Raw genomic sequence first — 13,065 nt, 5'->3', positions numbered from 1 at the left:
CGGGCTGACCCTGCAACGACTGTACTGAAGTCACACTCACTCTGTCTATCAGTCCAAGTTTATCAAACTTTATCCAGCTGGGCATGAAGGTGTTGCCGATGGTCACCAGGGGATTCTTGTACCCGAACATGAATTCGCGCGCCGTGATGGCGACCAATCCCTCCGAGTCGGTCTGTCCGGCTAGCAGATTGATACCCATTCTCGTGAAGAATGACATGTCCTTCACCACGTCCGCGATGCTCTGCAACAGAATAATGCGTCTGTAATCCTCCGCAGCCTTAACCCTCAGAAAGAAAAGTGGTAACTATACGCACCAGCAGCTTCAACATTACAGGACTGCGCATTTTATTTATCGTTTCGTATGCTTGTTACAAAAAACTGACAGCATTAAACGGCAGGTCTTTGCAAACATACTTCCGGTATTCATGTACAGGTGGGAAGTTCAAACATAAGTACACAGGACTTTCCTTCCGTAAGGATTCCTGCACCAGCTATGACGTAGTCTGGTTTGTAGAGCAGTTCGATTTTTTTTTTCGGTTTCGTACGGACTGTATTCATACATTTAAATCGGACGAGTTTTCGCCAGTGGGCGCCCGCTTGTTAATCCTATGCGCACATGTTAAATTAAATAATTGAAATGTCGCGGATACTGTTCTTTTCTCGAAGCTGTACATGTAACAAGCTGTGGAGGCCCATAAGGTTGTGAGACACCGAGGCTCTCACATTTTATAGACAATCAGCTCACAGATGGCTGTGAGGTTGTCAGCCTTATGCACTTGCCGACCTTTATCCCCCCATGAAGATTTCTGGTAAGCATTTCTGTTAGAGGCTGAGTCGACCCCAGAGCCATAGTGCGGCTGGAAGGATAAGATAAATTGAAAGAAACCAATGACCTGATTGGGACTCGATCCCGCGACTTTCCGGCTTGTAGTAGTAAGTGTACTGTTAAGTTTTCAAAAATAATGTATCAGCTCACTTCTTATGAAGTTTTATGGGATATCTGTACTCTGTTGTTTGCCGGACTGCTGCTTGGAAATTTATGTGCCTCCGGGGGGCCTAGCAACAGGCCTTGTCTACACAGGTTCTCCTTGGCTTTCCTCTGTCCTCAGCAAGTGCTGAGATGGTTAACAGCTTCCAAGTTGCTAACGCGTGTTACTCACGTTTCAATTCGTCAAATTGGAATCCTTTTTTTGTAGGTCTCCGAATTGTGCAACTCTCAATTAAAGGAAAAATAAAAATTCCGTGGTCCTTGTCCCCAGCGGTTCGAAATAGTTACTCTCTATCATGGTTCAACAAATCCGTTTACGAATACCCAGGCTGATGGGCGTTGCTCTGGTCCTGGACAACTTCCTTGCCCGAAGATAACGTACCAGAGCAGGCAGTCTGATATGTCGTCTCAGTATCTCTCTTCCTTCATTAATGCATCAAAGCGTAAATGGGCCATGTTTTGCGTCCACTTAGCTGTGAGGTATATTGCTTCTTGAAGGATATTTGCCTTATCTGTACGTCGCTTTCGAAGCTAAGCATCCAAAACTATGAGTAAAATACTCGCATAATCGGTTGGCAGTGTTCTATCCTTCTTTCCTCGCATCACAATATTTATACTGTAGCATACAGACTCGTTGCTAGGCAACGACCGCGAAATCAGCAACTATACAACAGCGGTTGCTAAGTAACAGCTATACAAAGAAGCAAATTTCCCCGGCAACAATTGCGCTGCAACATAGAAACGATGTTTTATGTGCGGTCCGTGCCGAGATGTTATAAGCAGAACAAATTAAGAGTGTTACAGTTTCATAACAAACGACTTACTACTGCAGACAATGGCTCTGACAAAAGACAGACCCATCCTCTCATCAACTGTCAAACTGTACTAAATATCTGGTCATGAGCCCCAGATGAGGCTCGACACCAAGACTCACTGATTGACTGACCGTCAGCCGCAATGTGACTTTGATTCAGTTAGATAACCGTTGGGGTTCAGTCGTTGTGAGCTCTTTCTGTAAGACGATGGTAGCTGAGGCCGGAAACAGCTTGGGAATACAGAGGAAGAGGAACGTCCACCGTTGAAAGCAGTTACCAAGCAACGGCTAGTGAATACTTAACAGGCTGAGAAGAGCTAGTATGTCCTATAGTGATAGAACAGTGAGATCATACTCCTTATTCGCAGCTACGAGTTGTAAGAGTTCAATAAATTCTATTACCAATCCAAACCCCGTCTATAGTCACTAAAATTGTGACAGTACTAAAGCATTTTTAACTACTGGAACTTTTCTTCTTTGTGGATAAAAATATGCCTGAGAGTCTGAAATCGCCATGCCCTCTGTATTTGTGTCTGCCTGTGCTCCCTGTGGAAAGTGACGCCGTCGCTAGTTTGTCGCTTGCGCGCTAAGTTGTGACCAGTAGCTGCAGGAGAGTGGAAGTGTTTGTCGCCAATTAGAGACCAGGGAACCAACTTCCGCTTTTTCACCGCGAAAAGAAAACAATGGCCAATCGCCTTCATGCAAATGGATCAAGTAGAAAGGAAAGTCCGCTGCGTCAAACGCATGCGCTTGAACTTGGCCACATAGGGCTCTGAACAAAGTTCAACCTTCCTACACGGAGTTACGAAGCTAACAGTATTGCGCCGAATTTAGGATTTGGAACGAGGCGGTGGTGGCCGATTTAGTTGTACTTTCTTAAGGGGCAGATATAAACCATGAAAATACCTCAGTCAGGACATTTTATGTCCCGGCCGAGATTCGAACGGAGCGTTATTGCTGTACCAACCCTTTCGGTTCCTATGTCATACTCTTCAAGAGAGACAATGGCATTGTTCCTGTTCCCCTTGCAGAAATCCGTTCCCGAACAGAAGCTCTCATTTCTCTGGCTACACGCAGACCCTGTTACAGCAGGTAAGTGTTGAATTTACGGGCAAGTACCGTCCCTTAAAATGAGAGTGCAATGAGACAGTACATCAGCTATTCGTAGGTTCAGTTAGGAGGGAAGAGTTGTACAATATTCTGATACACTTTGGGGTACCCATGAAACTAACTAGGCTAATTAAAATGCGTGTAAATGAAACATATGATATAGGTATGGTGTGGCATAGGAAAATATTTGTCTGATAATTTTCCTATACAAAATAGTCTAAAACAAGGAGATGCTTTATCGCCACTGCTCTTCAAATTTGCTTCAGTATATGCCATTAGGTAGGTCCAGAAAAACCAGGCGGGACTGAAATTAAATGGGACACATCAGCTGTTGATCTATGCCGATGATGTGAACCTACTGGATGATAATATAGATACCATAACGAAAACAGAAACTTTAATTAGCGCTAGTAAGGAGGTTGGTTTAGAAGTAAAGTAAACACAGAAAACCAAATGTACACGTATGTTGCTGGCTCGTCACCAGAATGCAGGGCAAAATCATGGCATGCAGACAGCTAACAGATACTTTGAAAATGTGGCACAGTTCAGATATTTGGGAACGACAGTAACAAATCAACATTTGATTCAGGATGGACTCAAGAGGAGACGGAATTCGGGTCCAGAATCTTTTGTCTTCTCGTCTGCTATCTAGAAACGTAAAAACTATAATTATGCCTGTGGTTCTGTGTGGGTGTGAAACCTGATCTCTGACATTAAGGGAGGAACATAGACTGAGGGTGTTCAAGAACATGGTGCTGAGGAGAATATTTTTGGATCGAAGAGGGATGAAGCGACGGGAGCTGGGAGAAAACTGCATAATGAGGAGCTTCATAACTTGTACTCTTCTCCAAGTATAATTAGAATGATCAAGTCAAGGAGGATGAGGTGGGCAGGGCATGCAGCACGCATGCTGGAGAAGAGGAATGCATATAGGACATCGGTGAGAAAGCTTGAATGAAAGATACAACTAGGAATGCCAAGACGTAAGAGGGCGGATAATATTAAAACCATTGTTAAGATAAATAGGATGGGGTGGTATGAACCAGATTGATCTAGCTCAGAAGAAGGACCGTTGAAGGGCTCTCGTGAACACGGCGAATATTATTAACCGATCATTAATCGCTTTTGCGAACACAACTGAATGTTACAGATGTTCCGTTTTCTCCATTAAATGAAGCACGCTGACAACTGAATTAACTCGTCCACGCGTATGCAAATTCAAATAAAGCTACCCCTATCAACAGGCCGTGGAGGCCTGTAGGGTTGTTAGACGTCGAGGATCCCATAGGTTCACACATGGCGATGAGGTTAGCCTTATGCATCTGGTACTCATTTCTGTTAGAGGCTGAGTCGACCCCAAGGTCGAGTCAGTTGAAAAATCCAGTGACATCATCGGAAATCGAAACCACGACCTTCCGACTTGCAGCTTAGTGTGTCAACCAACTACGTTGCCGTGTTCTCCGTCCTATTAGTAATTAAAATATAATTCTATAGAAGATTGTAAACAACTACGTTTTTGAACTTCTCTGAATAAACAATTAAGAACATTTCAAATCATAGCAATAAATACGTTTGCTTGAACATGGATGCTGTTTGCAGTTCCTGCTACTAAATTCACCTGGCAAGTTTACGCTGTAAACTTTTCCGTTCTTGTTTGTTCTGCGTTTGACAACTTTAATGTGCTGACTGGTCACAAAATGCTGTCAACTTAGACCTCACGAACTTGGCCTACAAAGGGCAGGTGCACAAACTGGGAGACGGATGGTCATAGCCTGTTTCAGAGCGGCCCACTGTCGCAGCACGCGTTAGGAAAATGGTTTCAGGAAAGCTTTGTGTACCGTTACCTTCAATAATTTACTGAACGACGATGTATCGACTAGCTGAACGTGGAAATACGTGTATATTGGGATTTTCATTATATAAAGCGTGATATACAGTATATAGACCTCTATTACTCTATATACGTGTATGTATAGTGAATCATCAGATTTGCGACTAACTTTATTGTTTGTTATTCTAGACCTTCAGATGATCTAGAATTCTGTGATGTTAACAATATTTCATTTTTATGCGTCCTTGTAGTGTTTTCTTTGGCCATTATCCCTTGTTTTTTTCTGTAGTTTAATTGCTAAGACATAAATAGTTACTATGTGCAAAGAAATTGACTTAGAAATTGTAATGCAAGATTATCATCGAGTTCTGGTTTTCAGTTCAGGGGGGTCAAATGCAAAAGTATTGTTAAGTAACTTTTGCTTAGTTTCGAGAAAAGCGTGTTCAACATTAAGAACGTAAAGTAAAGCTATCCTTGTAACAGGCTATGGAGGCCCATAGGATTGTGAGACGTTGAGGCTCCAATATTTTCTAGAAAAATCGGCTCATACATGGCGGTGACATTGCCGGCTTTACGCGCCACGTCAGCCCTTTACCCCCAGGAAGATTCTTGGTACTCATATCTGTTAGAGGCTGAGTCAATCCCAGGGCCTGGACAGACATACATTTATGAACAATGGACGACACCCCATGTGAGGTGAAATAAAATGAACCAAAATAACGTGGGTATAATAGAAACTTTAAAGGATTTTATCTGGTTTTACCTTGAAAAGAGAACTACATCGTGTTAGTTTAACACGGACTAAGACGGTGTAGCAGGCTTAATATAATTTAATAAAATATTTGTAATATATCTAGACACCTGAAGATGACCGTTTTGGGCCGAAACATGTAGTGTCGAAGTGTATAATGTTAAACTAAAATTAAAATTAAGTAGTGAATAAACAAGTGTTGCGACATTGACGGACGATAAATATATGGACAGTAAAGTAAACTAAGTAAAGGTATCCTTGTATCAAAGGGCCGCGCCATAGCTCAAACGGTTAGTCGCTGGCTTCCACCGCGGCGGCCCGGGTTCGATCCCGGGTCTAGTCAAGTGTGATTTGTGGTGGACAAAGTGGCGCTGGGGCAGGTTTTCTGCGAGTACTTCGGTTTCTCCTGCCAGTCTTCATACCACCAATTGCTCCACAGTCATGNAAGTGTATAATGTTAAACTAAAATTAAAATTAAGTAGTGAATAAACAAGTGTTGCGACATTGACGGACGATAAATATATGGACAGTAAAGTAAACTAAGTAAAGGTATCCTTGTATCAAAGGGCCGCGCCATAGCTCAAACGGTTAGTCGCTGGCTTCCACCGCGGCGGCCCGGGTTCGATCCCGGGTCTAGTCAAGTGTGATTTGTGGTGGACAAAGTGGCGCTGGGGCAGGTTTTCTGCGAGTACTTCGGTTTCTCCTGCCAGTCTTCATACCACCAATTGCTCCACAGTCATGCTCACCTATCATCTGGGGCTGGTACAATAGGCCAGAATTTGCCGCAGTACAAGGGACTTAGTCCCACCTCACTGGCAATAAAAAAAATCCTTGTAACGGGCCGTGGAGGCCTATAGGGCTGTGAGATGATGAGGTTCCCACATTTTATAGACAATCAGAAACACAGTATTTGTATTAATATACGAGTACCATCGTCACAGAGTTTTAGATTTTATTTGTTATTTTTTTGCTGATCGCCCAAGAAAATTTTTCATATACGTACGATGTACATAGTATACACGAGAAAGCATTGTGGCCGTGACCAAATATATCTTAGAGATTCTGACGGGTTTGCAGATATTGAGCTTCCTTTATTAAAAGAAAAAACTGGTTTCTATTATGCCGTCTGTCTGTCTCTTTGTGTACGCAAGGACTAGCGCCAGAATGGCTGGACAGATTTCATTCATGTTTGATATTCAGGAACTTTTCTTCTATTATTAATGAGTGCTCGGTGAATGTACTTTGCATCTCCAAAAATGAAGACCCTTCAAACTGGCCTCAAAACAAAATTGCATTTCAATAACACTATAATTGTTGGTACTTTCAGGAAACTAACGGTGCACGCATGAGGGGCCCAAACGATCAGAAGGATTTTGTTGTTGTTGTTGTTGTTCGTCATTCAACGTCCAACAGTGATCTACCCAACAACGATACATTTAATTTCCAAGGTAACGTAGTCAAAGTTAGCTGTTTACGAGTATTTGCAGTCTTTTGCAACTATATTTTAAATATATATGTTTAATTCTTATTGTTAATTATTGGTATATTTCCTTATTTTCTTCAATTCTTTTATCAGCAATCCAGATTTCTATACCCCTCCGCCTCCGACCGACACCCGTGTTGCAATGGAACCCCGATCTCCAGCGCAATCCAAATAGGCGGTCTCGCTGGGTTGGATTCACGGCTTTTGCCTCAGAGGAGTGCCCGTGACCTCAGGCTGGTAATGTAGTTCGCATTGAGATCAGTTCTCGTGAAGGTCTCTCCCTAAGACTGCGCGGTGTAGGTCTGACAGCAAAGGACCCGGGCCTCGTGCAAGGCCCGTTCCTCTACCGAGCAAGGCAACGCTTGCAGAAAATACGAGAGGTGCTGCAGTCCCGTGAGAACATCAGCAACTAACTGCAGACTGCGTCACAGATGGATGCGCACCGATTCAGAGAATAATCTTCTTGGTGTTTCCCCATCTCGGATTAATTTCCCCGGTCTTTAATTTCCAATGAGGTCATTGTTTTTTTTTTCAATTGACCTAATCCTTCCGGCCGCACTATGGCCCTGGGGTTCACTCAGACTCTTAACAGAAATGAGTACCAGAAATTAAATAAATAATTTTCCTGGGGAGTAAAGCGCGGCCGGCGAGCAAGGCTGACAACCTTACCGCCATCTATGAGCCGATTGTCTAGATAATGTGGGACCCTCAACGTCTCACAACCCTATGGGCCTTCATGGCCTGTTAGAGGGATAGCTTTACCTTTTTATTTCTTTTACTATAATTTACAAGGGAGAGTCAGTGAACAGGTCACAAATAGAAGTAAAACAGCTGCAAAGGTCTCTTCTGCTGCTCACAGACTGGTTTCAGTAGTCAAAATGGCGACCGTACTTGAGGAGTATACTACCGCAAAGCAGCGTTCTGTTGTGCGTCTTTTGTGTGTTTCCTAAAGAAATGCTTCCTGTTTACGCCGGGAAGTGTTTGTCGCGTAAAGCGATTCACAACTGGGTCGAGAACTTGCCACCGTGGTGGCAAACGTTTCGCTGGGACGAAGAGGTTGAAACGGGGGCGCGGAAGTGGTTGAGACAACAGTTTCGACGCACTGGAAAAGAGATGGGACAAATGTATCAGTGTTGGTGGAGGATATGTCAAGAAATTAATGTATTTTTTCCTTCCATATACGAATATCACATGTTTTAGGTTTTATATTCATTTGTAACCTATTTACTTATTCCCTTGTCTAATATGACGTCAATTCTTCCTGATTCGGTATGTAGATATTCTTGTGCTCTTACCAGTGAACTCTGTAGTTCTGAATGTTTCCATTTTCCGTGAAATGGCGTCTCAATTACTCCATCTGGCGATCATGGCCCAGTAATATGTTTAGTGAACTGGTATTGCACCTACTTGCGCGATAGGAGCGGCACCCGGTGACGCAGGTTCCGAGTCCCAGAACCGCACATTCCTAGCAAGGTCCCTCTAACCCCCCCCTCAAGCCCCATCGCTGAGCGAGCGGAGTTCCTTGACGGCCGCCAACCTCTTCAAGGTTCTTCAGGAAGCCGATTGTTCGTTGCTCAGACACAAGTTATTTCATCATCTCGTCGCTTCTACTTCATTCACTTTGTCTCCTTCCTGTTCCTCCTCTTCCTCTTAATCTCCCTTATCCATCTTCTGACTTTTCGTATCATTTCTTTCCACCTGCATTTTTGCACAACCTTTACCTTCCTCCTTTCTCTTCTCCCAATATGCCCTCATCTTATTCATCACAGCCTTCTCTTCCTCCACCGGATCTTCGACTTCAGTTACACGACCCGCATAGCTGAGCCTCACGGAGATAACACCGTGTCTCCGGGCAGTGACTTGCTGATGCACCACTCATAAATCATAAATCATATATTAATGCAACACGACGCTTAAATACAATATTAGGAAGAGAAAACATTTGGTGCATCAGTTCTTCTGTGACAATTGAAACTGAGGCGCTTATATTGTTTCAAAAGAACTTAACCAGGATCCAGACTCCTTCGTCTCATGAGAAATTCTTTCCCAAGCCAAATCTATTTTGTCCTGCCTAGCATAGTCTGGGTGGCGTTTGTCATATATACCAGGCTCTTGCTCAATTAACTGCACAACATTAGCAGTTTCGTCAGCCTTTCGTGCCATCTTAAGAAACAAATGAATCACTGAAGCGGCATTATAGAACAACTGACACTAGGAAACCACGCGGCAACGCAACTGTGAGAACACTACCATGCTCCATTACCTGGAAGTTGAGTTTCTCAGTCTTTCCGCGAGTTGCGTTGCCGTTTCCTTAATTTACGCTGCACCATTCAGTAACATGTGTTCAACTCAGGCTGATAACAATTCTCGGAAATTGCGGTCGCGTTGCGGTTGCCAGTTTCCTTGGTGTGCCCTCACCCTTATCATGAACCACTTTGATCAGATACCGAGTGGCTTTGGAAATTAGCATTTTTTGCTGATCTGGTGAACCATATAAACCATTTGAATTTAAAGTTGCAGGGTGAAAATAATTTAGTCTGTGATTTATTTGCACTTATCAAGGCATTCAGTGCAAAGTTGATACTTCTGGAAAGCCAAGTGAAAAATTGTAACTTTGTTCATATGCTATACTGTGCAGAGTTGCATAAAAAGGGTGAAGCAGAATTTCCTTCCTCGTGTGCAAATTTAGTCATTTCAGATTTGAAAGAACAATTTCGGAAGCGATTTGCTGATTTGGATGCCAGTGCTCAGGAAATTAGATTGTTTCAAAATCCCTTTCACTGTGATGCTACAGATGTCCCAAGTCAAATTCAAATGGAAATTATTGAACTTAAGGAAAGTTATCATATTAAAGACAAATACAAGGAAGTAAATTTGATCGAATTTTATACATTTCTTAACTTTGAGCAATTTCCAAATTTAAAGAAATTTGCTTGTAAATTTATCTCAATTTTTGGGACGACATATCTGTGTGAACAAACTTTTTCCCAGATGAAGTACATATCAAATCGAGATACAGGGAAAATTTATCCGATGAACATTTAAAGTCGCTACTTGTGATTAGCGTTTTAAAATTTGAACCTCAATTTCATCAGATTTTAAGAATGCAAAAATAGTTCCATCATTCACATTAATTGTTTTATTATAATTTGTGATGAAAATATGAGCATTTGCTGCTACTATCTTTTGTCATTAATATACGATAATTTATTCTCACGTACTTTGTATTTACTTTATGAAATTCTGTGCTTTCAATAAAACTCATATACCTAGAGTTGTTAATTTCTCGTTTTATCCGGCCCGTTGAAAGTGCTGAATTACCTAATGTGGCCCGCGGTTCGAAAAGTTTGGAGACTCCTTGTCTAGCGGATTGCAGTCTTGACTGTAGACTATTTCCATTAAAAGACTAGGTCTTAAGGAAGTTTCCTATTGTGTTCAACATCATAATTGAGAAAGAATAATTGATCGAGTGAGCTACTTCAATTCTCTTGGCTGTTACGTTTCGTGTTTCAGTGGTAAATCACGCCGGAAGCAAAATTAAAGGACTTAACTATATGTGTGGGACGCAAACATGAATGTTTGAGAGAAAGGTAACCTGAGTTTTTCAAAAGAACGGGTGCAGCGATATGTCTGCATTGACACCAAACTTGGTTGCCAATGGAACTGTTTTGAGCAGTGGCTGAATTCGGTAATGGTCCAAGACAAGAACTGACATCAAAAACAAACACAAGTTACACAGAAGTGCGGATGGACAAAGCCAGAAATGGGGAACAAATTTTGGACGTATGAAGCGCACAAAAAGGTAAAGCTATCCTTGCAACAGGCCGTGGAGGCCCATAGGGTTGTGAGACATCGAATATCCCACATTTTCTAGACAATCGGCTCACAATTGACGGTGAGGTTGTCAGTCTTACGGGCCGGCCGCCCTTTACACCCAGGAAGATTCCTGGTACTCATTTCTGTTAGAGGCTGAGTCGACTCCATAGCTACAGTGAGGATGGAAGGATTAGGGCCAACTGAAAAATCCATTGAAATCACCGGGAATTGAACTCGCGCCCTTCCAGGTTGTAGCACAGTGCCTCAAATAACAACGGTACCGCGTGCCCTATGAACGACGATGACGAAATTAGAGGCGAAGTACAGACCCCAGGGACAGGAGACTTGGGGCTGCGAGGGGGGAATTCGTTTCGAGACCTAGAAGGTTCCTTAGCCTAATACTTGCCGAGGCAGTAAAAAAAAAAAAAATAAAAAGTAAAGGTATTCTTGTACAAGGCCGTGGAGGCCCATAGGGTTGTGAGATGTTGAGGTTTCCACATTTTCTAGACAATCGGCTCATAGATAGCGGCAAGGCTGTCAGCCTTACGCGCCGGCCGCCCTTTACCCTCAAGAATAAGAACAACTCAGTTTTGAGGTGATCGACAATCAGACTTGAAGAGTCGCACTTTCCTGACCATGACTCTTGAAGCCGAAACCCCCACCCGAGCGGTATTGCGCTATGGTAACATGTTTTCCCACATACGCAGCGTGAAAGTAGAGGTCAGGTTCGTAGAAACTGCCGGATACATGCGCGGGAGCTGCCCCCAGGCACGTCCGACGGTCTGTCTGCATGAGATGTTCTGACCTCGAACTGAGAGCGTTTATTGCATTCTTACGAAATAGACGTTTTTTCAACCGAACTCCAGGGTCAGTTCGGATGTTCCTAGCTAATGACACGATGGAATCATGCGTGTGAGGTCATAAGCAGCGGAAACTGTTAAGTGTAGTTCTTGTTACCTTTTCGTTTCAAGACGTTTATAAAACGATGGCGTAATGATGAGGTCATATTCGTCCCTACAGAGGTTCCGCCGTCCACACTATCCAGGACGTTTCGATAGAGTTCAGGACTAGTGAGCACACGCACCGTTCCCCAGAGAACGTTGTTTGTCTCGTGTGATGCTGATATTTGATCAGTTCCCGGAAAACATGCCTTGTCGCACGCAATGTGTGCATATGTCTCACCAGCAAAATGCAGAACATCTCTGTATGACAGATTTACAGATTGCGATAATGCTAGAGTTCGGAAACACAATGAAGTCGGAGTTACGTGTACGAAGGAATTAAGAGATGCATTCCTCCCGGCTACCCTTCAGCTGCCTCGAAGTACGAGGGTCTACTGTAGCCACTGTCTGACACCTCTCACATGTCGGTAGATTGTCACTTGAGGGGCTTGGGAACAGGGCGATTACTTGTGCCTACGAGGGGAGGAAGCTGGATAAAGCCACAGAATCAGGAGGTAAGGTGAAAGTAAAGCTGTCCTGTGCTTATCTAATTAAGCATTTTGCTGTGAACGCATATGGAGGAGTGGATGTATAGATCCACATTACATTGACATCGGCACTATCTGGAGGTGAGAGGTCAGTTCCACGTCCCGGTCGCTTTACCCCTGGGGAAAGAGCTCCTTGTACACATTCGATAGGATGTTGGGTGGATCCCAGAGAAGGTGTGGACGACGTGGAGAAGGGAATATTCTTTACCCTATCGAGACTCGAACTCCGACCTCTTGGTAGCCAGTCGATATACCGACTGCGCTACCCGGGCTGATGAATGACGGGGTTCCATATTTTATTAAGAAGGTGAAATGAAGAATGATTCAATGGGCGGGGTATGTAGCACACACAGGAAACATGAGAAATGCATGCACAGTTTTGGCCGGATAACCTAGAAGGAACAGACCAATTGGAAGACAAAACCATAGAGGGAATGTTAATATTTTAATTGATTTAAACGGAACAGAATAGAAGATTGTGGACTGGGATCAGTGACCCGCTTCTGTGAGCACGGTAAGGCGCCTTCGAGTTCCATAAAATGCGGGTAATTGCATGGCTACCTAAGGGTGGTATCCCTTTCATGGGGTTACTTACGGCAATAGTTAAACAACCGAAGAAATTATTAAAATTAACTTTCACAAATGATAGAGTCACAATAAACTTCACCTCAAACAGACAAGCTCTGTTATTTTTTACTATATGCAATTAGACCAGTGGTTCCCAAAGTTGGCTGTACCGCCCCCTGGGGGAGGTGGGATTACCTAAGGGAGCACTAAGAGGTA

The 13,065-nt window shown here is 43.3% G+C and overlaps 1 protein-coding gene across 2 annotated transcripts in view; it reads right to left on the bottom strand.

The window, feature by feature from the left end:
* Positions 1–13,065, bottom strand: part of LOC111872717 (scavenger receptor class B member 1) — a 340,109-nt gene that overhangs the window by 21,861 nt on the left and 305,183 nt on the right. For both annotated transcript variants that reach the window (XM_023866868.2, XM_023866867.2), the window contains exon 5: positions 41–241. In XM_023866868.2, the coding sequence (XP_023722636.1) occupies positions 41–241 (201 nt within the window). The remainder of the gene's footprint in view (positions 1–40; positions 242–13,065) is intronic.

This window comes from Cryptotermes secundus, unplaced genomic scaffold, assembly GCF_002891405.2.
Source record: "Cryptotermes secundus unplaced genomic scaffold, Csec_1.0 scaffold900, whole genome shotgun sequence".
In the NCBI taxonomy this organism is placed as follows: Eukaryota; Metazoa; Arthropoda; class Insecta; order Blattodea; family Kalotermitidae; genus Cryptotermes; species Cryptotermes secundus.
The sequence above is the reverse complement of the archived record's forward strand: the minus strand, read 5'-3'. Positions and strand labels throughout refer to the sequence as shown.